Consider the following 25,760-nt stretch of genomic DNA (forward strand, 5'->3'; position numbering starts at 1 on the left):
AATGTTCTCTTGAATACACACTGGACCTTTTTGGTATGCTCACGGCAACCTGTAACTGATTACAGGAAAACATTGTTGCCAGGAATAAGTTCCATTAGTCAGTTCCTAGACTACAAGGTGTCAAGGGCACTTCTGATCTTTTTTAGAGATTCTTTTTGATTGTTTACTTTATTGGACACCTTGTTATTGTCTTAGGCCACTGATATTAGTCATGTTTTGTAGGTCATGAGTACGAGAGACATAGAAGTTTTACTTGAGCAATAGTAATGAGTGATTCCTTGAGAAAACCTTTGTTACTTCAAGAAAACTCGAGGGTTATATCCATTTAGCCATTCAGTAAAGCATTTTCCCCTTCTCCAATGTAGGAGTGATTCTGATAGTTTCAGTTGATTTGGAGTTATTATATTGTAGGAAGACAACTTAGAAGGTTGCTACATCTGTTCTCACCTTCTTTTGCCCAAATGATATCTTTGGTTTTCATATTTGTATATCATTACTATTTATATTTCAAAATTGTATTTTTGCGATATAATTCCTTAACAATGTTAAGGATAGCTAGATTGGACGTTTGTAAGTTGTAACAATAAGAAGACTTAACTAGGTTCATGTTTTCATTTAATGAAGTAAACAATTTTTAGTTGCTTAATAAAATATTCAACTTTCTCCAAAGAGTACGAGGGTGATAATTGTCTTAGGCCCCTGTAATATTCTAGTGAGTCATGTTCTGCAGATTTTAAGTATGCGAGACTCAAATTATGTATGTTGAGCGGCAAATGTGAACAAATTCCGAGACTGCATATTTTATGACCTGAAGAAAATTCTCATAATATTTTTTAGCTATTGAGAAATAATCGGCTAATTGTTATGGAGAAGAGAAAAGAGAGAGATGAAGGGCATTGTGGGCTTTTGCTCTTTTTTTAGAGATATATGGTATTCATATCTTGTTTAAATGCTTTTGGGTTTAAAGATAGATATGATAGTTTTTTTGGTTTATGAGTACAAATAAAAGTACTTGGGTTTAAAAATAAAGTGGACTTTGGGTTTAAAGGGGGAAAACCCCCCTTAAACTTAATGATCTTTTGTTTTTGGAGTATTTTGTAAACATGCCCTTCTATCTGCTGGTAGAAATGAATCACAATTGAATGAATGATGAATCTAAGAATTAAGGAAACGCTCAATTAACTTCTGTAACTTAAGAAATTAAACTTCCCTTGATTGTGGTGGGAATGCTGCAACTGTTTCCATATATCATGGTGGGAACGCTTCAACAAATGTCATATACATACTCATGTGGGAGCTCTTGCAATGCCGCTTCATATATGCTACCACACGATTTTTTAATGGTTGTGTATCATGTCGTACTGAGGCAAAAAGCTTACGAGGAACTTAAAAAGTACAAACACACAATGTTTTTTATGTCTTTGTGACTAATGACTACCCTGTGCTGTCACTTTCAGAATTTTGTCATAGCTCTTAGGTGTGTAATATTATGGCCTATCTTAATAATGCGTTATTAACCTTCCATTATGAATGCTAGTAGCTTTTAAAAGATACATTTGATGCTTGTCTTGTTTTTATTTCTTCTAGGATTTACCTCAGCCAAACAGCATCTATTTATATGTGGAAGTTTATTATTTCTTTTCCTTGCACCTAAATCAATCTTTTGAACTCTGTTTTCTCATCAAAGAACAAGACTTTACTTTTTTAGTGGGATCAATTTTATAATTGAGCTCTAGTTTCTTGTTCTCTCCTGTCGTCATGCCTTCTTTATTCTTTAATTTATATGACTCTATCCTTAGATTATGTAGGCTAGCCACAGGGCAACATTTCATCATGTTGCTCTCACGCTTTAGTATCATGTGTTCCAATCAGAAATAGACTCTGGAATTCATGGGTGCGGCTCAGGGTCATATGACCCTTCAATATTATCTTTGCCTACAAGGATAGACTTTCCTAACACGTTGAGATTGGAGTTATACTCGAAGTTACTCCTCTAATTGCATCTGCAGATTTTGTACTTCTAAGAAAATGCTCTATGAATATTATATCCATATACGTAACTTATTAAGTAAATTTTACCATCTACAGGAAGGTCTTGCTGCAGCATTTGGGAATGGGTTGTCCACAGCCTGTGTTGTGAATATTGGTGCTCAGGTGACATCAGTGATTTGTGTCGAGGTAAGGAACTCCTATTGTCACCTTTCTACTCATAATAATTTCTGCCAAGTTTCTGCACTTTACTAAACTGTTATTAGAATGTCTTTGTCATATCAGTTTCTTCTTGATTTTTCAGCCTGTCAAGTATATTTTTTAGTTACTGAATTTGAGTGACTCACTGATATTGTTCAGGATGGAGTGGCTTTGCCTTCTACAAGCATTACATTGCCCTATGGCGGAGAGGTTTGGCATAGCTTCTATTGTTTTTAATTTGAATAACTGTTTGTGATATTTCTTTTTGATAACCAAAATGGTGGATATTCTGTCCTTTGGTTTAGTAGTCTAATCTACTAATTGTTGGTAAATGACGAAAGTTTATAACTGTAAAATATTGATATGGTGAATATAATTGTTCCATTATTTAAATATTTCAAGTTTCAGGATAAGATTAAACATACTGTATCAGCCTGACATTATTCTCTAATCCAGTGATTGTTGGTGATCCCTCATGTGCCTCTGTCTGTAATACAGTGTAAAAGATGCTGGAGGGTCGCATAGTGGGAGTTGCTTTTCATTTTCATTATCACCCCACTGAACTTATTTGAATTTCTATTTAGTTTATGAAATCTTCCTATTCTGTTGCAATTCTTTATATCTAATGCTGTTTTAGAGACCTCTCAATGTCAGTTCCTATATAAAACTTGATGAGAATGGCGAAAATTGCCTTCTTTTTTTTCCCTTTTTCCTTGGCCAGTCATCTCCTACGACTAGGCCATAAGGCTCGAGTGATTGTTTAGGAAGCCATAAAATTATGGGCATAATTCCTAACTCTAGGACATTGGTTTTCTTTAATATCTATTGTTCCTTGTTAATTTTAATTTGTCTAATGTCATGAAATATGTTCATGCGTATTTGTAGGATATCTCGAGATGCCTGTTATGGGTGCAACACCATCATCAAAGATGGCCAGCTATTCATACCAAACCTATACAGAGGCCTATTGACTTGTTAATGCTGAATAAACTAAAAGAGTCGTACTGCAATATTAGAGTGCGTTTCTCGCTGTCTCACTTTATGAATATTTGCGTTAGCTATTGTTCTTATGCTTACAACTTTTTTTTTAATTTCTTTTTCTTACCGAAGTTATCAACTTATCATAACCGTTTTCTATATGACTTTTGTTTGTGACCAACTATGTGATGTACAATTTGGTTTGTCTATGTTCTTTTGTTAACTAATAACATGTTTGCATAACCATTTGTAACTTCTTATTTAGTCATTGGATAGTTTTCTTTTAAATTTTATTTACTGCAGGATATCTTCTTCACCATTTTCTATTTAAAACTTGTTTTCCTGTTGAACATCTTTTATATGGGTTATAAAATGTGTGCTGATATATGATTAAGTCTATGTATCCAGTAATTCTTTAGTTAAAGAATTTAAATAAGAACCTTATAATGTTGTCTAGAACTCCAATGCAAAAGAAATGATGGCTATTTCTGATATGACAAGTTAATGGTAACCAACAAATATCCTAGTTGGTGGTAGCCCTTGAGGCTAGCTTGATTCATATTTTTTTAAACATCTTGTTTATGTTGACGTTTATGTTTATTTTGATAATTATATTTCTTCCTCCCAAAGTTTTTACCTTAATATCCTATATGATGGGGGTTTGGTTGGGATTTTAGAAGAGGGTGGGGGCGACAAACAAGGCTGAGTACTTTAGGGGTAGAGAGAATAAATAGGAAAAGAATGCAAAAGTATGAAACTAGCATCTCCTAAAACAAAGAGACTTTCTATAAAAACTAGAAACTAAAAGAGAGCAAAACTCATTGATGTGCAATTTGAGCCAGAAGACAAATTCCTTTTGACCCTGAAACTCGGTTGGAATGACAAAGTTATTCTAAGTGTAGTATTCGAGATTTTCCGAAAACATATTATTATAGCGATCCATGGAGGGAATAAAAAATTAGAGTGTTGAAGTTGCACGTCGGAATCAGGCTAAAATTGTCCTCTTTTGTTGGTGCGCATCCTCTTTTCTTGGACCAAGGCTTTGCACCGTCCGATTTCTCCCAAAAAGCATCAGCAATTGCCTCCGCATCATAGATGCTTATGCTAGACGGTAGGAGGTTAAGGTTCATCGGAGTAAACCTTGGGAAAGAAAAGTGTTAACAAATAAAATATAAGAGTTTAATTGTTACTTTAACTAATTTTTTGTAGAAGGATAAGTATAATTAAATCTTTTTAAATCAAAGAAATAAGAGAGACTGAATTCATGAAGCACGAAATAGTTATATCTTCCTGTTAACCCAGATGATATCAACAAATTTGGAATAATGATAGTGACATTTATGTTACAATTACAAACATAAAATTTGGTTGAAAAGTATATCAAATTGATGCTAATACAATGTGAAAATTTGACCTCTTTTGGGAAGTCTTTCTTGAGGGTTTTCTTGAGGGTTATGTTGTTGAAGTACGGGGATAGTTTTTCTGGTAAAACTTCTTTTTATTTATACAATGCCGTATCTCCTTTTTGTCGTTACTACTTTTTTTTTGTTACTCCTGCTTTTGCTGCGAGTTTTGTGTTGTGAAAGGCATTCTTTTTATTGGTTTTTTTTCTTTAAAAACAGCTGGCAATCACATTCCTGTCTTATGTTGTAGTTCTCGCCTTGAATTCAAGCAATTATCCCCATGCTGATGCTGTTATTAAATTATACTGTAATCTATATTAGCTCACCTATGAGACATTGTTTGAAGTTTCTGTTTAAAAGCAGAATAGCTTTTGAATCCCTTCAATTGAAATCTTTTTCTTTTTGTACTTTGTACAGGAAGGGGAATATGATGCTGTGGCGATAGTTCATTCATATGAGGAAGGCAGGCCTGTTGGATCTCATAAGACAAGGCTATCAGCGCTTAATGTAATGTCGTTGGCCTCTAGTTGAACTCTAGTTTATCATCTAATAAGTCAAGACTTTTCTTGGATGTTTGGTCGAGATATCTATCATGAGAATTCTATGTTTCATTGAACCTAGGGAAAGTAGGTGATGTCAGTGAAGAAAAAATGTTCAATTCACAACAATTATAAAGAGGCTAGAAGTAACTTAAAAGCAAGGGGAAAGGCTTGATATACCAACTGAAATCATTTTTAAGCCACAGAATAAAATGAACTCAAGTGTATCAAAACAGTTTGATTGACTGTGTAGAAGGTGCAAATAGAAAACTCCATAATCTTTAACTTGAAATTTCAAACCATTATTAATGTATAATGGTTGCATTTTGGTAAAGCACTGGTTCTTAAAAGTGACTCCTTCCCATTGCTCTCAACACCTCTTTTTGCTCAAGACCGGCCTACTTCTTCAATGCTCATCATGTTCCTTCGAGGAACTAAAGTTCAGTTATTCATGCCATCGAAATCCAGGGGTGTTGCAGAAATATGATGGCATTGAAATTAATTCCCCTTTTTTTAAAATTGAATGAAAAAGGTTCTACTATATTGTTATCATAGAACTACAATAAGCGCTGATGTTCATTGTTCACTTGGCAATCTTCATTCATAAGCATGCGTCAAAGTTTAGAGGATTTGTTACTTGTGTACGGTAGCAGGTTACTATTCGATTGTATGATTTAGGCATGCGGGTTCCACAAAGCACTCTGTGTGAGTGTGTCAGTTTGTATGGGGTCTGATGGATACGAGTGGATGGATACGAGTGGCTGCTCATTTTGCTAAATGGGCTACCAAAAGATAAGAAGAGGTGTTCGTTGCTGTCCCAGCATGTGGGGCCTCACCACTATGGCTATCTCTTGGTAGCTCATTTTGCTAAAGGAGCCGTCATCTCATATCCATAATATAATATATATTTATATATATATATATATATATATATATATATATAAAAAAAACTCCTTTGGGATTGAAATTACTAAGATATCATTGTACCTATGGATCTAGGTACCTGTCACTGAACGGTTACAATAATCATTGTAATCATCATAACCATCATTTGCCTTTTTCTATCAAAACATGTTTAGAGATAGAACATGCAGAAATTCAAGCAAGATCTATCAAAAAAATAAATTGCATTTTTTTCATGGGTTTATTTTATCAGTTTGTCTCCTTTTTTCCAAACCAAACAAAATTTGTAACTATTTTCCACCAAATTTTTTTACCCTATAACCCTTTTTAGGAATTGAAAAATCTTTATTAAATTACAGTAAATACAAGAAATATGAAAAAAACATTATCACATAATTAATCTATTTAATATAAGACTGTAGGCTCGCTAACTGATCACATTGACCACTTACACATAGTTTAAGGGCTAAAATAGGCGCACTTGAGAGTTTATCATACTTTAAGGGGGATTTGATCATTTTGTCCAAGATAATAGGATTTAACCCCCATTCATGCCTTTAGCATAGAGCAAACCAATGGTCTGAATGGACTTCCTTCCATGGTAATTTTCTTTTAACACATTTCAATTTCCTATTGATAACATCCATGTATAATTTTAGTGCATTAATTTTTTATACTAGGTTCCTCCTATGGGCTTATTCTATCCGACACTTTTTGTCCCAGAGGAATACCCACCACCTCCTCGTTCATGGTAAGTCATCGGCTCATCATTGCTGCTGAATTTATCTGTATTATTCTACAATGTTTCAAAGTCGATATTTGTGATGAGATGATGTTGCATGTTGTTATCAGGTTCCATGACTACGAAGATATGCTTGAGGATACGTGGCATATGGAGTTTCCTAGACGACCCGATATGTCAGATGGCATGTATTACGGTAGTACTGGTGGATTAAACATATGGGATAACTACCCAGTATTTCCTAGACTCAAGAGAGATGATAATCTTGGCCTTGCAGATGCAATTACTAGTAGTATTCTTTCGACTGGTAAGTTTGTAGCTGCTATCATCAGTGAGGATTAAGCTTTGTCATTCTCATGGGTTTTCAGCTAATAGAGATTCCTATGCCTAACTACAGGCCGCATAGACCTTCAGAGGAAGCTGTTTTGTAGCATACAGTTGGTGAGTTTTAGAATTTTTTAAGGAATTATATATGTTTTTTAGGTACTTGAAACTTAATGACATATCAATCTCGTAGATTGGTGGAGTGGGTTTGACGAGTGGGCTTGTTGGTGCAGTGGAAGAGAGGTTTGTCTCCTTTCCTGAATGCAGATAGGCATAACATTTCTTTTCTTGTCTAGTCCGAGTCTTCTTTTTTCCTTTTTTTGAATAGGGATTAACCATCATCTAAACCTGTTTTTCCATCAAGTTGGTTATGAGCATAGTTAGCTGACCATGATATGGCACCAGTAGAGAAGCATAAATTGTTCAAATTTAATATGATCAAAACTGGTAAAAGAATTATTTAAAAACTCAAAAACATGAACATGGTTAGCTCCGTAAAAAAAAAAATCAATAAATGGAAAAAGGATCACATACACAAACTTACTTGCTAGCATCTATTTCTTTTGATCAATAGTACGCAAATATGATAGATATGTCATGTGCTTTATCAATTCTATTGCGTTGCCCAATAATTTGCTAAATGTAACAGAAAAAGATGATCAAGTACAAGTTGTCTCATTATGAAAATTATAGATGGATTGCAAGCAAGTTTAAAACTGAATTCATGTTTAGAAGAAATTTTCAATATACTCATTGCCACATTTTATCACAAAAATCGACCCCATCTCTTTTTATTAGCGAAATCGACCCAGTTTCTGCCACATCAGTTTCGTGACCAGAAACTGGGTCGATTTTTAAAAGTGCGTTACTTAATTAGTTGGGGTTGACAACCCTGACTATTAGTATATGCTCAAGATCCAGATTCAAGTCTCTACAAAAAATTATCGGGGTTGCCAAACTCAACCAAATTTGTCGGTTTTGGCAACCCCGTCCATTTTTTCCGTGCCGAAGTCGCAGTTAGCTAATTTCGAGCTCCAATTGGTCGGTCCCTAAATAGTAGGGGTTGGCAACCCTGATTATTTGGCGAAGACTTTTGAAATTAGTCCCCCAAATAGTCGGGGTTGACAATCCCGATCATTTTGGTTGACAACCCTTTAGCTCTGTTTCTAATTAGTCGGGCTTGCCAACCCCGACTACTAATTAGAAGTTTATTTTTTTAAACGACTCAGTTTCTGGCCATGATGCTGACGTGACTAGAAACTGGGTCGATTTCACTAAATAAAAGTGAAATGAGTCAAATTTTAGGAATAAATTAGGGAATATGACTGTTTTGAAAATTTCTCCTTCATGTTTATATTTGAATTATATAGACACTAAGAATTTTATAAATTATAGTGCATCTAATGTTAACAATTTTTATGAGCTACATATCATGTTTGGCCATTGACTATGTTTTGTGTGACCTTTTTTATGTATATTCCTTTTGTATTTCTTCAGTATCTTAGTCTGTGTTGCTACTGGAAATATAAATAAACATAATCATTTTGGAAAAATTGTGTCTAGGCCCCCAAATTAAGATTCAACAAGTGGTCCAGCCAATTGACTAAAGTCAAATGTTAGCAAGCCCTTTTCCAACATTTTTTCCACCTTCCCCACCCCCTCCCCCCACCCCCTTCTCCTCTTTTGCTTATCCCTAAAATCTTGTATCTTCTTCTCCTCCTTTCCTCATGTTAACATTTTTCCTTCATTCTATTTCCTCCCTTCTCTCTCCTCTGTCTTACCTTCGTCCTCCCTTTCCCTTCACTCCACCTCCACCTTTCTTTCGCCCATCCTCCTCTCTTCTCCTTCTCCGTGCCAACTTCATTCTCCTCTCTCGTCTTCTCCATCTCAACTGTTTTTTGGTCTTTCATCCTCCACTTTTCCCTCCTCCCTCCCCCACTCGCCATCCTTCCTCCTATTTCCTCTCTTTTGTCTGATCTTCATCATCCTCCTTCCTCCTCCACTTTCATCTCCATCTTCCTTCTCCCTCCTTCGCCCCATCTTCACTTTCTTCCCATTCTTCCGCAACTGCCGCCGTATCATTCAAAGATCATCTTCTAAAATTATGTGGAATTTAATATTTAACAGTTAAACTTATCACCTAACGGTTAAACTTAACGCTGAACCTTTAAAGTGAACAGGTGATGTCTAAAATAAACTAATAATTAAGCATTTTTGCCGCCGCGACATTTTCTCCGCCATTATTTTCTCTTTCGTCAACCATCTCGGCTCTTTCTTCTTCCATAACCATCACTGTATCCCTCAAAGGCCATTTCCTTTAGCTAAAACAGACATTTTTGAGTGTTTAACTTTAACTTTGGTGCATTGAACTTTATATTTTGAGTGTTAACTTTAATTTCAAGTACTAAAATCTTCGAGTTTTTAAAGTTAATGCTTAAAATTTATAATTATTTTAAAATTAATACTTAAGATTTAAAGTTAACACTAAAAAGTGGTCGTTTTAGCCAAAGGAGATGACCTTTGAGGGATGTGACGAACTTTGTGAAAGGAGTAGGGATGGTTGAGGTAAGAGAAAAAAATGATGTAGGAGATTCTGTTGTGGAGAAAAAGCTTAATTCTTAGTTCCTTTTAGAGATCACTTATTCGCTTTAATGCTTACTTGTTAACTTTAAAGTTTCAGTGTTAAGTTTAACTGTTATGTGTTAAGTTTAATTGTTAGGTGTTAACTTTAAATGGTAAGCGTTAAGTTTAACTGTTAAGTGTTAATTTTGTCATGACTTTAAGATATGATCCATTTAGGTCAAAGGTACCGACGGGCTTAGGTGATGTGTGGCAGTTGTGGAAGAAGAATGAGATAAGATGGTTAAAGAAAGAAGAAATGGTTAAAGAAAGAAGAAAAAGAGAGGGGCTGTAGCAGTGAAAAAAATAATGATTTGAGAAATAATGAGAAAAAGAGAAGAATGTAGTGGGGAAGAGGGTGGTCAAAGAGATAATGGTTGAGGAGAATGAAACATTTCTCATAAGTTCATGAAAAAAGCAAAGAGGATAAATAAAAGTGTCTCTCTATTGAGGGGGCAACATGCAAGGGTTGTTTTTCACATGATGGGCCTAGACACAATTTTTCCAATTATTTTTAATTTTTCAAATATGTTCTAGCTCTGTAGATTTTTTTCGAATATTAAAATGCTCTTGGATTGCTTACTGGTTGCAGGGTTTTGCATGCCATTCCTTCAAATGAAGCAATTGATACTGTGGAGGTTTGTCTATTCTAAGAACATCATGTTTTTTTTTAACTTTCGTCCACTTCTAGAGCAAAAGGTATGTACTCCACTGTTTAAATACGAGTTACTGTATCAAAAACAACCCCCTACCGCTGCCAACAAAAAAAGGAGAAAAGGTAGATTAATTGTTTCAGCCAAAAATAGAGACCACAAATTGAGGGGATAAATTCGTAAATATGAAGACTTGGAGCTAGAACTACGGAATAGGTGGGGGCATAATGAAAAATCTTTTAGAAATGTTTGTAGCCTTGAAATATTTTACTGTCAAAGGAAACAGATACAGTTACGTTACAATCAGAAATAAACTGCATTTAAGTTCTGAGAATATGTTAACATCAGGTTCCTATGGAAAGGTCCAAATCACCCTAGCTGCATTGCATATGATTTTTAATTTCATGTAGCTAGGACCGAGTGAAAAAGGGTAAGGGTAAAGGTGAAAGGGATAGGAGTTCCTTTTGGGAGTGGGTGATGTAGCTCGAAATAAGTAGTAAATGCAATTACTAATATTTTGCATTAAAAGATTTTCTCTTTATTTACATGCGCAGGTCTTGCAATCCAGAAGTGATCCATCATTTGTGTCTTGGAAGGGTGGTGCAGTAAGTCTCTCCTTTCTGTCTTGCGTTAAACTTTAGTATTTTTTTTTGACTGAATACCTCTATCAGTTTCCTTGTATTTGATTTGTTCGGCTATAGTCCTTGTATAATAACTTGGTAATTGTTTATATCAGAGTTATAATAATATAAGTTCTTTGTTTATAAAATGAAACTATCTTTCTCCTTCATCGGTTTTCTTTTTTGAATATTTTTTAGGCAGGTTAGCAAGTGCAGTATATTGTTTGCCAACCTTATATACTTCCCAAATGTGCACATGCAATGTGGATCACATCAAGACAGTTGTAGAGAACCCAGAAACTGAATTACACGGTTAACGTATAGAAAGATATCTTGGAAGACTCTCATCATAATATTGGAGTGGATCGTTAATGGATCCAAAAAGTCGACAAGCTTCTATCTTTTGAGACTCAGATCTAAGATTCTAGAACCGATCTGATTTGGGCCTTATTTTTACCTAGAATTTTGGATCTGAATAGGATTGGAGTTGTGGTTCAGATCTTTTTGGATCTGAATCCAAAAGCCAAATGAGCTAATATCATACATATTAGTTAATTAGTTTAAGTGTGAGCACAAGCCTTCTCTTTCGGAGTCATGTTGTAACTAAAGAAAAGTTTGTTGCAATTTTTTTATTATGCAATTCGATAAAATCAAAAAGTGAAATAATTGCGTAAAGTTAACACAAATGCTAGATGAAGATGGTACGATCAAGAATTCGTATTCTTATAGGAAAGGTCATGCTCAGCGACTATGGAAACCTTGTTGTCTGCATCTGCTTGTTGCTGCATTATCGACATTCTTAGGTGATTGTGAGGTGAATATAGCCATGCCCTGTCTTTTTCCCTAAAGCGCTTGTCTTTTTACCAGTGAGCATACCTTAGTGTGTATGTATGCTGATTTTTCGTGGAGCAATGTTCAGCAGTTTTCTTAATTATTCAGTTTCCTACTTTGAAAGAAAAGAAAAGAAAAGAATAATTGTTCCTAGAAACTTATGTATACTTCCATTTCACTTGTGCTTTCTGAACTTTTTGACGAGATTAATAGTGTTTTTAGCTGTATACAATATTTGGTGGACTTATGCTTGTCAGATAACATGACAAGAATCTTGGAGCATGTTTGGGAATTTGGCTTATAATCCACTTGATTTATAACCCACAAATGAATTATAAGCCAAGTGCATGATAAGCCAAACTGTTTGGTTAAAAAAAATGGATTATGAACGGCTTTAAATAAGAGAGTGTTTGGCAAATGGATAGATTATAATCCATCATTGTTGTCAAAATGACGAAATTAGACATGACTCTAAATTTAAACATTGAATAAACTTTGAAATTATCTTAAACATTGAGGGGATAAACTTGACATTTACTTGGTCAAACTATATGGCTTATACTAAAAAATAAGCTGGTTTAGGGGAGACTTTTTTTTTTTGGGCTTATAAGCCAAGATAAGCTAGTTGTCAAACATGTTGCAGTGGTTTATAAGTCACTTTTTGTGACTCATAAGACAGTTTGACCAGTTGCCAAACATGCTTCTACGGATATATTTTCGTCCTATTTTCCTGACGAGTAGTTAACGAAAGCATCATAGCTAATGATGGCTAATTCTTTTAATTTTGAACTTAGATACTTGGTATCCTTGATTTTGGGCGGGAGGCTTGGATTCACCGAGAGGATTGGATCCGTAATGGAATTCACATAGGAAGCGGAAGAAAGTACAAGGATTCATATTTTGTTCAGGCGCAAGCTATGTGCTATATTAATTCTTAACAGCTGATATGGAGGCCTCCTTCCAAATTCTTAACAGGTTATTTGCGTCTTAAGCAAAGAGGCTGGTCCTTCTTATGCATTCTGAAATTAGTGTTTACTGCTAATTGAAAATTAGCTGAATCTGTATCCTTATCTATTAATCTGCTCATGTTGTTTTCTCCTTACAAGTAATATATATTTATTTCATAGAATTTCAGAAATGGCTTTTTCTTTGAAAGGGAAAAAGAGGAATTGAAACTAACATGCCATTATGAGTGAATCTCGAATTAAACGGAAAATCTAGAATTCGATGTCTTACTTGCGACTGGAAGTTCACAAATACGACAATGCAGCATGGAGTACGGTTGTTTATTACTTCGGAGGTGACTGCAAATTCTCCCATTTGTCATCTTTGTTTTTTCCCCTTGGCCCTAGAATTGCGTTTGTTGAACATGTTGGTATCGGTCAATCTAAGCTGCAACGCTAATAACATTGTTTTTCCCATTTTGGATTTGACTGAAACCTTCCTAATTGCTTCGATTCTTATAGTTAACCAGGTAAACGCTTCTCGTAATTATCTTGTTGATGTTGAATGGCTTTTAATGATGGACTTGTTGACTTCTCATTGGGTTTAAGTGTGGTGTTGATTGGCTTTCAATTATTTTGAAAGGATTTGAGAATTTTTAATGAATTTAAAAAATTTCCAGATACGGGCTAGGGATTTGAAAGGAATGTCTTATTTATCTAATGGGTTTTCGCTCCTTTTTTTTACTTTGCGAAGGTTTTGTTGATTATACGAGTTGCTGCAGAGAAATCGAAGGAAACGGGGAAGAAATAGAAAAAATATTAAAAAAAATTAGGGGAGGAGAAGTTGTAATTAAGGTGCGTATGTTGCGTTTTTGTTGTTTCATCAGGCTCTGTCGGTGCTTCTCGTGTTTTCCCCCTCTTTTCTTTCTTTCCCCCTTTGTTATTCGTTATTGATGTATATATACTCCATTGTACAGTATATATTTTTATGCTCTAGCTACAATGAGATATTAAAAGCGATCAATTAGTGTCAATTAGGTCCCAATTCCTCGTTGCAGGTGATGATTTTGGTGCCAAATCATCATGTGACCAGTGACCGCACTTGACATGATCCACTTTAAATTACTTTTGAAGTTTATAAACACTAACGTGAGCCTCAATCTCAAAACGAGCCCCAATTTCGATTCACCTTAAAAGGACACATGCTACAACAGTAAAAAGGCTTAGAAAATAGTAAAGGAGGGTGGGCCGAGCGAGCCAACCCTGCTGAGTCCCACAAATTATGTCGGTCATATGTCTTTATAGCCATACAACACTCACCAGTCGAGGGCGATTGTGGCATACATAGCCAACCGACCCTTTAAACTCTTTTCCCACCCCCCATGCCTCTTTCTTATACCCCCCAATCCCTTGCCCTCGGCTCTCTCGCGCCCGATGTCGGACTATTTTTCTTCTCTCTCTATATATATAGCTCACACGTGTACAATTCCCCTGAATGTCAAAAAAAAAAACTTAAGGCTATGTTTGGTTTGAGAGAAAGGGAGAGAAAAGAAAAGGAAAGAGAAAGTAAAAAGAAAGGAAAAAAAAGAAAATGATAATCTTTTTATTGTTTGGTTAGAAAGAATATTGTAAAGAAAGTTAGAAGAAAATTCATAAGAAAGTCATTCTCTCTTGTTTGGTTACTTTTATGAGGAAAAGAGGAAGGAAATTATCACAACATAAATATAATTCATAATTTTTGGAATTAGATTTAGATTTTAAATAATTTACAAAGAATAATTAAATTAAACTAAACTGTGATTATGTCATATTTTCAAAAAATTTACAAGTTATTGTACATGTTTGCACAAACTTTAACTCAAGAAAAATTGGCAATTTCCTAACACAAAAACTTGAGTGGCCATCAACATCGAGTTTGTAAATATTAACAAGCAGAAGCACAATCACAATTCCACTAATTAAAGAACAACATTTCTCACACATAATATTTGCAGAAAGGAATGTCAATGAAAGAACCAAAACAAATCTAAAGTAAATGTCATGATATTGCTAATATAAACTATAATCCATTTCTAGCCACAAATTCTATTACAATCAATTTCATATAGAAGATCTTAACCAACAAAGTCTATTACAATCAATTTCATATAGAAGATCTTAACCAACAAAGTCTATTACAATCAATTTCATATAGAAGATCTTAACCAACAAAGTCTATTACAATCAATTTCATATAAAGAATCTTAACCAAAGAGAGAAAAATATGTCAAAGTCCTTGGTTTTTGATTTTAGTGAGCCCATCAATACATCAATCTCGCACCCTTCATCCCCTGAAATGAATTAAAAAAAAATCAAATAAGTAGAATATAAACATCAAAAACCTATAAAATAAAGTTTTAACATTCTTTTGATAAGTTTGTATATACAATGACTGCTGATAAAGAATAAATTTTCACTGTAGACCCAAACCAACTTTTAGTTATCAAAATCGACCCATTTTTTTTAATTACCAAAATCGACCCACTTTATGTCATGTAAGCTTAATCACATTTCTTAATTAGTCGGGGTTGTCAACCCTGACTGTTTAGGGCATTAAAAACCGAGTTTAAGGCTTCTAATTGGGGTTTAACAATTCCTAAACAGTCGGGGTTGGCAACCCCGACTAATTAGAAAATGAGATTAAGCTTACGTGACATAAAATTGATCGATTTTGATAATTAAAAAAATAGATCGATTTTGGTAATTAAAAGTTGGTTTAGATCTACATTGAAAATTTGTTCTGCTGAAAAATCTACCCAGCAAGACCTGAGTAGCCCAACAGTGTAGTTCAATGTAAAATAGACTTGCGCACTTTATTGACAAATAAGTTGACAGAGCAGGAGATAGTTTTTCCTAGAGATTTATAACTTGGCTGATGGCGTTGATTTCATTAATGCTACAGTACAGACGACATCTCTGACCCTGATTCCAATTCCTAGAGAAGGTAAAAGGAATAATTTTACCGCCTTCTTTCCCCCAAATCCTAAATACCCCGCCAAGTTTCCCCCCATTTTGTTACTTAGTTTGGCGCGAAAACGAAATCCCCTTTAAATCCTGACCTCTACTCTTCTAAAATCTCCGACCCTAATTCCAATTCCTCCCAAAAAATGCCGCCATCACTTGAGGAATCCGAAGCTCTCAAGCCAAAGTTCTTGCTCGCCGAAGAGATCGCCTCCATCCGATCAGTAATCGGCGGCAAAATCCCCGAATCAAAGATCATCGGAGCCCTCACCGCCGCCGGAAACAACCCTGATCGCGCTGTCGGCATCCTCCTCGACTCGCCGGAGCTAATCGCAGACCCAAAACCCGTTGAAAAGGAGGTAGAGTCCGAACTCCCCATAAAAGCTACTGAGCCTAAGATCGTCGAAAAAGACACTGAAGTCAGTCTTGAAGAGGAGGTTGGTGATAACTCGAGTCTTTTAGAATCAAATATTGTTTCTAACAAGAAAAAACAAGGAACAAAAGTTGAGATGGCTGATTCTAATAGAGTTGCTACTCCAAAGAAGGAGGCTTTAGAAGAGTATGAGAAGGTTTTAGCAAGGAGTCATTGTGCTCCTTATCTTAATCCAAGGCCCATTAGGGCTATTAAGCCGGAGACGGTAACAGATCGAAGAATTCAATTGGTGCCTGAGGTTGATGCAGCTGAGTTTGCCGAGTTTCCTGAAGAGGACAATTGGGTTTTTATCGGGAGAGCTTATGTAGCTGGGTTATCGACTTGTCGAGGGAAGAAGAAGATTGATCCTGGTGAGATTGTTTACTTTACCTTTCCAAAGACTGATTTTCAAAAGCAATATGGGAGAAGGTGGGTGAGGGTGAAAGCTGCAGCTGCATCGTCGGAGATTGTAAGATTTTCTACCAAGAGAGCTGGAGAGGTTTGTCACCGAGTCTTATATATATGTGCAAGTCTTTATTCCTTCATATTAGTTGGTTTTTTTAAATTAATGGTATGTGTGCATTTGGTTTTATTAGATTGGTAAGCTTCCACCAGAATGGTCGAGGTGTCTCATTCCGCTTGTGAATTCGTCTAAGGTTAAGGTTAAGGGACGGTGTGTGACCGCGACAACTGAACTTAGATTGATGCAAGATTTTTTGTTATATGTTAGGTAATTTTGATTGGTTTTGTCTTCTACTCATGTTTGAATATCTTGATGTGATGTAATTATCATATGTATCTTGTATGTGTTACTTTGCAGCTTATACATTCATAATTCAATTTTTACGGAAGGGGATAAATCTTCATTTAAGCTAGAAGCATCTGCACCGATAGATCCTAATGTTTGTCCCCTCCCAACTCTCTTCAGACTAATGAAGATGAAACCAGTTCAAAAGGTTCCCCTTAAAAGTTGGTCTTAGAATTTATTTTCAGCTTAATTCTTGTCATTGTTTTAAATGGTGGCTTTGATTTTATTTGATATAGGCAGAATTCACTCCTGAGGATCTTGATTCTGGAAAGCGAACTCTAAGTTTAAGAGTAAGAACATCAGGATTTTGATTGTTATCCCATTATGTTTCTTCAGTGTAGCCTATCCTAATTAAATAGCTCATCTTTTTCTTGAATGCAATTGAACAGGGTGATGGTGAATCCCAAATTGTGGGTCTTGCAAAACGGCGAAAAACAGGCACTACTTATGCTGAACAGGATGAAGATGAACAAGCGATCTCTGAGGCCTCTTTGAATAAACTTGTTGGCACTGCAGAGTTTTATGACTTAGAGGTAATCATAACGCTTTTCTGGACTTGCTGTCCTCAGCATTTTTCGTCTTACTATGGATTTTTGTGCTAATGGCAATTTTCTTGTTGAAATTGACAGGAGGCAGAACCTCCAAGCACACTCCTCTGTAGTTTGTGGCCATACCAAAAGCAAGCCCTCTATTGGATGTCAAAACTAGAGAAGGGGCAGCAAGCAGAAAAGACACTTCATCCTTGTTGGGCAGAGTACAATATTTGTGATACGTAAGAAGAAATATTTCTTAATTTAATTTTGTTATCAAAATTAATAATTTTGTTGTTATGTGGTTACTTGTTCGTGATCTATTCAATCTTGTCTTGACCAGGAGAGCATCCACTATATATGTGAATATTTTCTCTGGAGAAGCTATAGCTGATTTTCCTAGTGCAACTCAGATGGCACGAGGAGGGGTAAACATTCTTTCCCTTGCACATTTTAATTTGCACACTGAAATGTGAGGCCCTTGTTTTGAAAATATGATAGGTTTTGGCCTATTAGGAAAAAAAGTGGGGGAGGGGCACAATGAGAGCCACAATATACTGCTGAGTTACTTGCTTTATATTTTTTATAGCTTCTAAATAGTTCATGTAAATGAAATATTAATGATTAGTGCATATATATTTTTGTTTTTACTATCATGAATATCAGCAATAGTTCTTCTCATATGCATAAATGAGATACACCCCCTCTACTACAGAGATTATTTGATATTGAGATCTAATATGAGAAGAAAGATTGTTCATACTGCAAAACATTAAATACACATGCTACAATATAATTGGTCAATATAAGAATTGACCAATCTCCTGGGGTGCTCTTCCCCATATATGCATGTACTTGTATCAGTTGATAGTGTAAGTATATGCACATTGGAAACTGAAGCTATGATCATCGTATTCGAAATTAAATAGGTGTGGTCTCAAGGCTTAAAATTCTCCAAAATCCATGAGCAAGAACATGCATTTGTATGTATTAAGTTTGTTCTTTTAATAGGTGCCTGTACATGAAGAACTGGAGTAATAACATATGAATCCATTCATATATAATAATGTTCACTAGATTGTGACCTATTCTTATTTCATCTTCTGCATACTCCTGAGGCAAATAATTTGATAGATGCAACTGCGATGATGTATGCACATGCTTCTTTAAGGCAAAATGCAGTAGATATCATGGCTGCAAACCAATGATAGAGCAATTTGAATCAAATTTTATACATACTGCATGTGAGCCTACACCTTCTCATGCGAAGAATGTTTGAGATAGGACATTCAGACAGTTTAAGGCAGGATATTCATAATGATACCTTTACTTTTATGCTATCTGAGATGTTTATCTGAACGTTTAAACTGTTGAATAACTGATTCAAATTTGTTATTAGGTTGTTATTTTGTTAGTGGAGTTGTTGCTAATTAGTTTAGATTTTTATGGGATTAAGTTGTTTTGTAAGCCTATATAAAGGCACTTTTAGTTGATGAATAATATAGAAAAATATTATCTCCTCATCTCCTCTCAATTTCCAACATGGTATCAGAGCCGTGATCCCAAGTTTAATCCCATGTTTTTTGCATCACCGTGCAACGTCTTGAGCTACAAGCATGACAGCATAAGGAAATGATTCATCCCAGCTATCCATTCCGCCAGCACTGGGTATCCATCAACACTTTGAAGATTCAATTCTTTTAATATTGCTTCATGCGCTTTTTGCTCCCTTAGAAGCAAAGGAATGTGCCAGATATTTGTTACATCATAAAGAGTAATGATATTTGCAGCCGGAACATGGCATCAATCTTTTTTTTTTAATGGCATCCAACAATTTTTCGCTTCCATACCCCATCTTCAATGGAGACAATTATCAATCTTGGGCTATCAAGATGAAATCTCATTTGAAATCTTTGAGTTTATGGGAAGTTGTTGAGAGTGACTATGAGCCTACCCCTCTTCCACAAAATCCAACCCTAAAACAAATCAAGAAGCATGATGAAGAAAAAGCAAAGAAGCCAAAAGCCCTCTCTTGTATTCATTCGGCCGTGTCAGATGGAATCTTCACAAGTATAATGACTTGTGAATCACCTAAGGAGGCGTGGGAGATGCTAAAGGAAGAGTTCGAAGGCAACGATCAAACAAAATTGATGCAAGTTCTGAATCTCAAGAGGGAGTTTGAGATGCAAAAGATGAAGAAAGGTGAGACCATCAAAGAGTATGTCGGTAAGCTTATGGCTATTGTCAATCAAATTAGATTGCTTGGTGAAACATTTTCAAATGAAAGAGTGGTTGATAAGATTTTAGTGACTGTTCCCGAAAGGTATGAGTCCAAAATTTCCTCACTTGAAGATTCCAAAGACCTATCCAAAATAACTCTAGTGGATTTAGTCAATGCCCTCAGTGCCGTAGACCAAAGGAGAGCAATGAGGAATGCAGAAGCGCCGCGCCTTGCGTGCGCATGCCCGAGCCCTGGTCCAAAAAGCACGAGAGATGCTAAAGGGAGAGGCCGTTAAGAGATCGCCGAAATCCGAACGAGTTTGGATGCCGAAGGCCAAAACAACGCCTGAGGTAAAAGCAGGTAATATCGCTCTCCAACCCTCATCAATTTCAGATCCCGAGCCTCCGGTAAAGCTCCACCGCAGCGTGGATTTCCCCGAGCTCAAGAATCCTTAAAGGCACTTTTAGTTGATGAATAATATAGAAAAATATTATCTCCTCATCTCCTCTCAATTTCCAACATAAACAAGTTCAATAGTGCTCCATGCTGTTTTTTTTATCAAGGCTCTTTGTCATAACTTGTAATTTAGTTGAGATTTTTTTGTGCTCTGGCTTTGCATTTGACTTATCTACTCTGCAGATTTTAGCAGATGCAATGGGGCTTGGAAAGACTGTCATGACAATTTCTCTAATACTTGCAAATCCAAGGGGAAGATCAAGAAACCATGATATAGAAATGGAGAATCCTGAGGAAGAATCAAATTTTGTAAAGGGAGGAACCCTAATTGTTTGTCCCATGGCATTACTTGGCCAATGGAAGGTAACTGTCACACATTATGCCTCTGTAACAAATTCAATTTCTCTTATCTATTATTTTAACAGTACTTTCAAAGTCCTAGTTTACTTCTAGTATTAGCCTTAGAAAACTGTATCCTGTTCTTTTTCTTTTTAAGAATCTCCGATGGACCGACAAAGCCCAAATCAAGGCGTTCCCACCAAAGAGGATCGATTGCTCGAAATGATGAACCCCTAGAAGTGACTATCAACATGGTCAACAAGGGAAAATCCCCAATCATTTCAGGTGATTCCGACCCTAATTTCTCTTTGGGAAGCAGGATCAATTTGGGAATAGCTCAGCTTCAGCTAGAAGCCGTCGGAGATAACGACGACCGTGGGATTCATGAAGAAGTCCATTCCGATGATGAACTCTCGGATTCCTATTCCGCTCTCGCTCACAGAATTAATTGGTACAGAGTGGTACTAGATGAAGCACACACCATCAAATCTTCAAAAGCTCAAGTAGCCCAATCAGCCTTTGCTCTAACTGCATACTGCCGTTGGTGTCTTACTGGTACTCCTCTTCAGGTCCGTAATTACTTTTTTCTCTCTATCATATGACGTTCTTATTTACACACTACTGCTATGCTTGTATCTAAGAGGTGGGTCAATAATTTGGGCTGATATGCCTATGAGATAAATGGAAATGGCTATGCAAGAAATGAGACAAATGCACGATCAACGGATCCGAGCTTTGTCGAATCAGCCAGTTGAGTCCAATCGTCGCACCCTGAACGCTGCGGTCGACAGCAATCCGGAGGTGGTTGAAATTGTCATGGCTGACGCACCGCCCAAGAATACTGGGGGTGGCCCCACTAAAAATAACAAAGCTGGGGGTGGACCCGCCAGTAGTGACAACACTGGGGGTGGCCGTATGATTCCTCTCGAAACTTATCCGAAACAGGATATGGGTGAGGGCTGATATGCCTATGAGATCTCTTAATACTTGAAGATTATATTACTTAAACCAACTAGCTGTGATTTACAATTTTTGTTGTTGCAGAATAATTTGGAAGATCTCTACAGCCTCCTTTGTTTCTTGAAGGTCCAGCCATGGTGTAATTGGGCATGGTAAGTGCAGCAACTTTTGAAAAAATATCGTGTTTCTTCGTAAAACGTCAAAAATAAAATCTACTGCTACTCCATTTTGCTTTCTATGTAATTAAAATGAGTTAATTTCTATAATAAAAGTGATAATAAAATAGGGTGAGCTAATCCTCAATGTTTAAGTATCAATAGATGCTTGCATGTTTTATACGTTTTGTATATGGTTAATCATTTTTAGTTACTTAATTATGGAGTTATGTCTTAAAAGTAGCTCACTTAATTAGAATGAATGTTTGACGGTGTATTAATAGTTTTTATTAGTTAGTGATTTTGCATTTACAGCCATTCCCTACTTTCTTTCTCTCTTTAGGTGGCAGAAACTGATTCAAGGGCCTTATGAGAAAGGTGATGAAAGAGGGTTAAGATTGGTTAGAGGTATTCTAAGATCACTGATGCTTAGAAGAACGAAGGACACAAAGGATACAAATGGAAGGCAAGTTGATTTTCTCCTCTCCTTACTACCATTAAAAAACATTTCACTTTGCTTCAACCTTCTGATTCTCTTTTGTGCAGGCCCATTCTCGTTCTGCCTCCTGCCACTGTACAGATTGTGGAATGTGAACAATCAGAAGCTGAGCGTGTTTTCTATGATGCTCTTTTCAGGAAATCAAAGGTTAGATTGCATCACATTTCTCAATCAAATTAAAGTAAATTATGTGGCTTGTGTATATTATTCACTTGTCCTTACATGGTTGAAACACCATAGGTCAAGTTTGATCAATTGGTTGCACAAGGAAAAGTTCTTCACAACTATGCTTCCATACTCGAGCTTCTTCTTAAATTGAGGCAATGCTGCAACCACCCTTTCCTAGTTGTCAGGTAAGGAAGAAACTAGAATTCCTTCCCGTACGAGACTAAACTAAAGGCTAATTTGTTTTTCTCTCATTTTCAGTCAAAAGGGAAATCAAAAGTATGCAGATCTCAACAAACTAGCCCGTCATTTTCTACATGAATCAAACTCAGCCCCCAGCAAAGCATATGTAGAAGAAGTAATTGATGGACTTCGTCGAGGGGATGTAACGGAGTGCCCCATTTGCCTTGAATCAGCATCAGATGATCCAGTGCTCACTCCATGTGCACATAGAATGTGCAGAGAGTGCCTTCTTGCTAGTTGGCCGAGTCCAGCTGGTGGGCCATGCCCAATTTGCCGCAAAGCTCTGACTGAAGCTAGCCTTATTACATGCCCATACGAGAATAATTTTCAGGTTGATGCACATGAGAACTGGAAGGATTCTTCAAAGGTCGCTGAGCTCCTTAAGTGCATAGAGAGCATTAAGAGATCAGGTTCAGGTGAAAAGAGCATTGTGTTTAGCCAATGGACTTCATTTTTGGATTTGCTCGAGATTCCTCTTCGTAAGAAAAATATCGGATACTTAAGGTTTGATGGAAAGCTGAATCAGAATTTGCTCGAGATTCCTCTTCGTAAGAAAAATATCGGATACTTAAGGTTTGATGGAAAGCTGAATCAGAAGAATAGGGAAAGGGTCTTGAAGGAGTTCAATGAGACCAGAGATAAGACGGTAATTAATAACCTTTTCTTCACAATTAAACAGCTTTATGCTTCTATCTGTGAGTTTGCATCTCATGTTTTTGAAAATGTCAGGTCTTGTTAATGTCACTGAAGGCTGGAGGTGTAGGATTAAATCTGACTGCTGCTTCCAATGTCTTTCTGATGGTAATTATTCACAAAACCACATATGTCAACATAAACATTGATAAATTTCTTTCTCTGATTTTATGTTTCCTGTTGCAAACTATAGGATCCTTGGTGGAATCCTGCAGTAGAAGAGCAAGCGATCATGAGGATTCATCGTATTGGGCAGAAAAGGCAGGTCATAGTGAGGAGGTTCATCGTTAAGGTGAAGTTAAAATTCAAGAATTCCAGATAGTTTTGATCGTTCTTTGGTTGATTGATACTTCTCGAGCTAAATCTGAAGTATTGTATCGTCATACAGGACACAGTGGAGGAGAGGATGCAGCAGGTGCAGGTGAAGAAGCAGCGAATGATTGCAGGAGCTCTCACTGATGATGAAGTCAGGACTGCTCGTCTTGAGGAGCTTAAGATGCTCTTCAGATAGGATCCTGTATGAAAGTCTTTCTTTTTCGGTTTGTTGCAGAGTAGGGAGTTTAAACGGCAGCTGGATGATCGAAGAGATGACAATGTCAAATGTTGCATTTTGGTTTTTTGGCAACTGCTTTGGTCATCTGGCTGTTGATTTTGGTGGATTGGTTTGATCATGTCAATCCTTTTGTAAATGTTCTTATCCTTTTGTAAATGTTCTTATGCTTTGCGAATCTTATTTATATATGTAATATAGGTTATTGAAGATTGGCACTAGACTTTCTCATGACTTTTTCAGTCTTTTATGAAATGATATAATGGGAGAAATAGTTATTCAAAAAAGTTATCATGGGAGAATATTATCAAAATCTGAAGTATCGCAGAGGATGGACTCTGTTTGTGTTAAGGGGGTGATGATTAGGCTGCTCAACATTATCAAACTGCGAAAGAAAAGATGGCTTAATTTTACTTCTAATGTAAAGATGCATGTGGAGATTATCTGTGATCTTTTGATTTCAAGAGGTTTGCTTGATACCTGTAAAGAGTTCTTGGCATGTGAGAATGTAGGTTGTTTTGAAGCTGTGAACTTGGAACCGGGGATTTGCAGGAACTGATAAGTCATCTAATTTAGAGAAGTGAGAGACTTCAACAGAATTTTCAATTATCAATTTGTTTACTTTTTTTGTAGTAAAGAAAGGAATGTGTTCTTTGGGTTCTCCCGTCCGTATATGAATAGCGAATTATGTTCTATATGTGTTTACGTCGAAACATGGCCTAGTTCTATCCTAAAACAGACTATAATAAACCAAGATAGTCTGAAAATGAATCAATTTAAAGCACTATTTTTAGCTTAAGGAAAAATATGCTAATTTCGATCCAGTTTTTGCCAAATAAGAAAAAGCTCAAATATGTATCATGAATTGATAGATAACATCTGAATGAGTGGTGATAACTACACTATATTTTTCTAAACTACGCCAACAACTACACTCAAATGTTGTGGGGGCCCTTAATGACGCATCAATTTTGATGGCAATTCAGGTAGGATCCTCACACTTTTGTGTGTAGTAGGGAAGGAATAGTTTAAAAATATAGTTTAGTTAGAATTATCCTATCTAGCTAGATATGTCAAATTGTAGGCACAATATAAAAGGAATTTTAAATTATTATTATTTTATATATATGCTCAACAAAACTAACGCATGTCATATCAAATTCGAATAACGTAATTACCGAAATACCAACTAACAATCATCTATATATTAACTATACTTTTGTTATTTACCTACAGTAGTACTACAAGCATGATCGTTGTATATTAAATATATACGGAGTCAGTACAAAACACAATGGGTTCATTTTTTCTGCATGTAACATAGCCTGTCTGGTTAATTTCCCAAAAATCTAATTATGGGAATTAACCTATGAAAAATGAGATGCGGGACCCATTTTTCATCTTCCAAGTTCATTTCGGTTCATTTTTTTCGGAAATCAATTTCTTTTTTTTAATGTCCAACGCTTTGAAAAGAAAAGTGGCCGTCCAACTCATCCTTTTACCTCTTTTTGTTTCATTTGTTTAATTGGGTGTTATTTTTAATTATTTAGCAGTGAGAGAGAGAAAAAGTATGGAGGGTGACAATAACGAGGCAATGAGAGTGAGAAATAAATGGGGGACAAATTTTCAAAACCAACCTATTTGGATTTTTATTCCCAAAAAACGACCCCATTCAGTTTTATTTGCAAAAACCGACCTGGTTTCAGCCTCAGCGCTGAAACCAGGTCGGTTTTTGAAAAAAACTCTCCGAAACTTCACGGGAGTTGAACTCCCGTGAAGTTTTTTGAACTATGAAACTTCACAGGAGTTCAACTCCCGTGAAGTTTCGGAGAGTTTTTTTTAAAAACCGACCTGGTTTCAGCGCTGAGGCTGAAACCAGGTCGGTTTTTGCAATTATTTTTGAATGGGGTCGTTTTTGGGGAATAAAAGTCCAAATAGGTTGGTTTTGAAAATTTGTCCTTTAAATGGGTAGTTAGGTTTGGC

At 36.1% G+C, this 25,760-nt stretch overlaps 2 protein-coding genes across 4 annotated transcripts in view; both read left to right on the top strand.

Annotated features, from left to right (window-relative positions):
- The window catches only part of LOC109837524 (actin-related protein 9), a 28,361-nt gene extending 15,380 nt beyond the window's left edge, over positions 1-12,981 (top strand). For 2 of the 3 annotated variants that reach the window (XM_020405807.1, XM_020405809.1), the window contains 11 exons: positions 2,089-2,178; positions 2,350-2,400; positions 3,076-3,207; positions 4,989-5,078; positions 6,694-6,764; positions 6,866-7,062; positions 7,153-7,196; positions 7,273-7,322; positions 10,291-10,336; positions 10,906-10,956; positions 12,597-12,981. In XM_020405807.1, the coding sequence (XP_020261396.1) occupies positions 2,089-2,178; positions 2,350-2,400; positions 3,076-3,207; positions 4,989-5,078; positions 6,694-6,764; positions 6,866-7,062; positions 7,153-7,196; positions 7,273-7,322; positions 10,291-10,336; positions 10,906-10,956; positions 12,597-12,740 (966 nt within the window). In that variant the 3' untranslated portion in view covers positions 12,741-12,981. Of the gene's footprint in view, positions 1-2,088; positions 2,179-2,349; positions 2,401-3,075; positions 3,208-4,988; positions 5,079-6,693; positions 6,765-6,865; positions 7,063-7,152; positions 7,197-7,272; positions 7,323-10,290; positions 10,337-10,905; positions 10,957-11,700; positions 11,794-12,596 lie in introns of those variants that run through there. The other variant, XM_020405808.1, reaches the window with a different exon arrangement.
- The window catches only part of LOC109837525 (putative SWI/SNF-related matrix-associated actin-dependent regulator of chromatin subfamily A member 3-like 3), a 27,824-nt gene continuing 17,826 nt past the window's right edge, over positions 15,763-25,760 (top strand). Inside the window, 1 exon segment of the mRNA XM_020405810.1 lies at positions 15,763-16,408. Coding sequence (XP_020261399.1) covers positions 15,893-16,408 — 516 coding nt within the window. The 5' untranslated portion in view covers positions 15,763-15,892.

This window comes from Asparagus officinalis, chromosome 4, assembly GCF_001876935.1.
Source record: "Asparagus officinalis chromosome 4, Aspof.V1, whole genome shotgun sequence".
In the NCBI taxonomy this organism is placed as follows: domain Eukaryota; kingdom Viridiplantae; phylum Streptophyta; class Magnoliopsida; order Asparagales; family Asparagaceae; genus Asparagus; species Asparagus officinalis.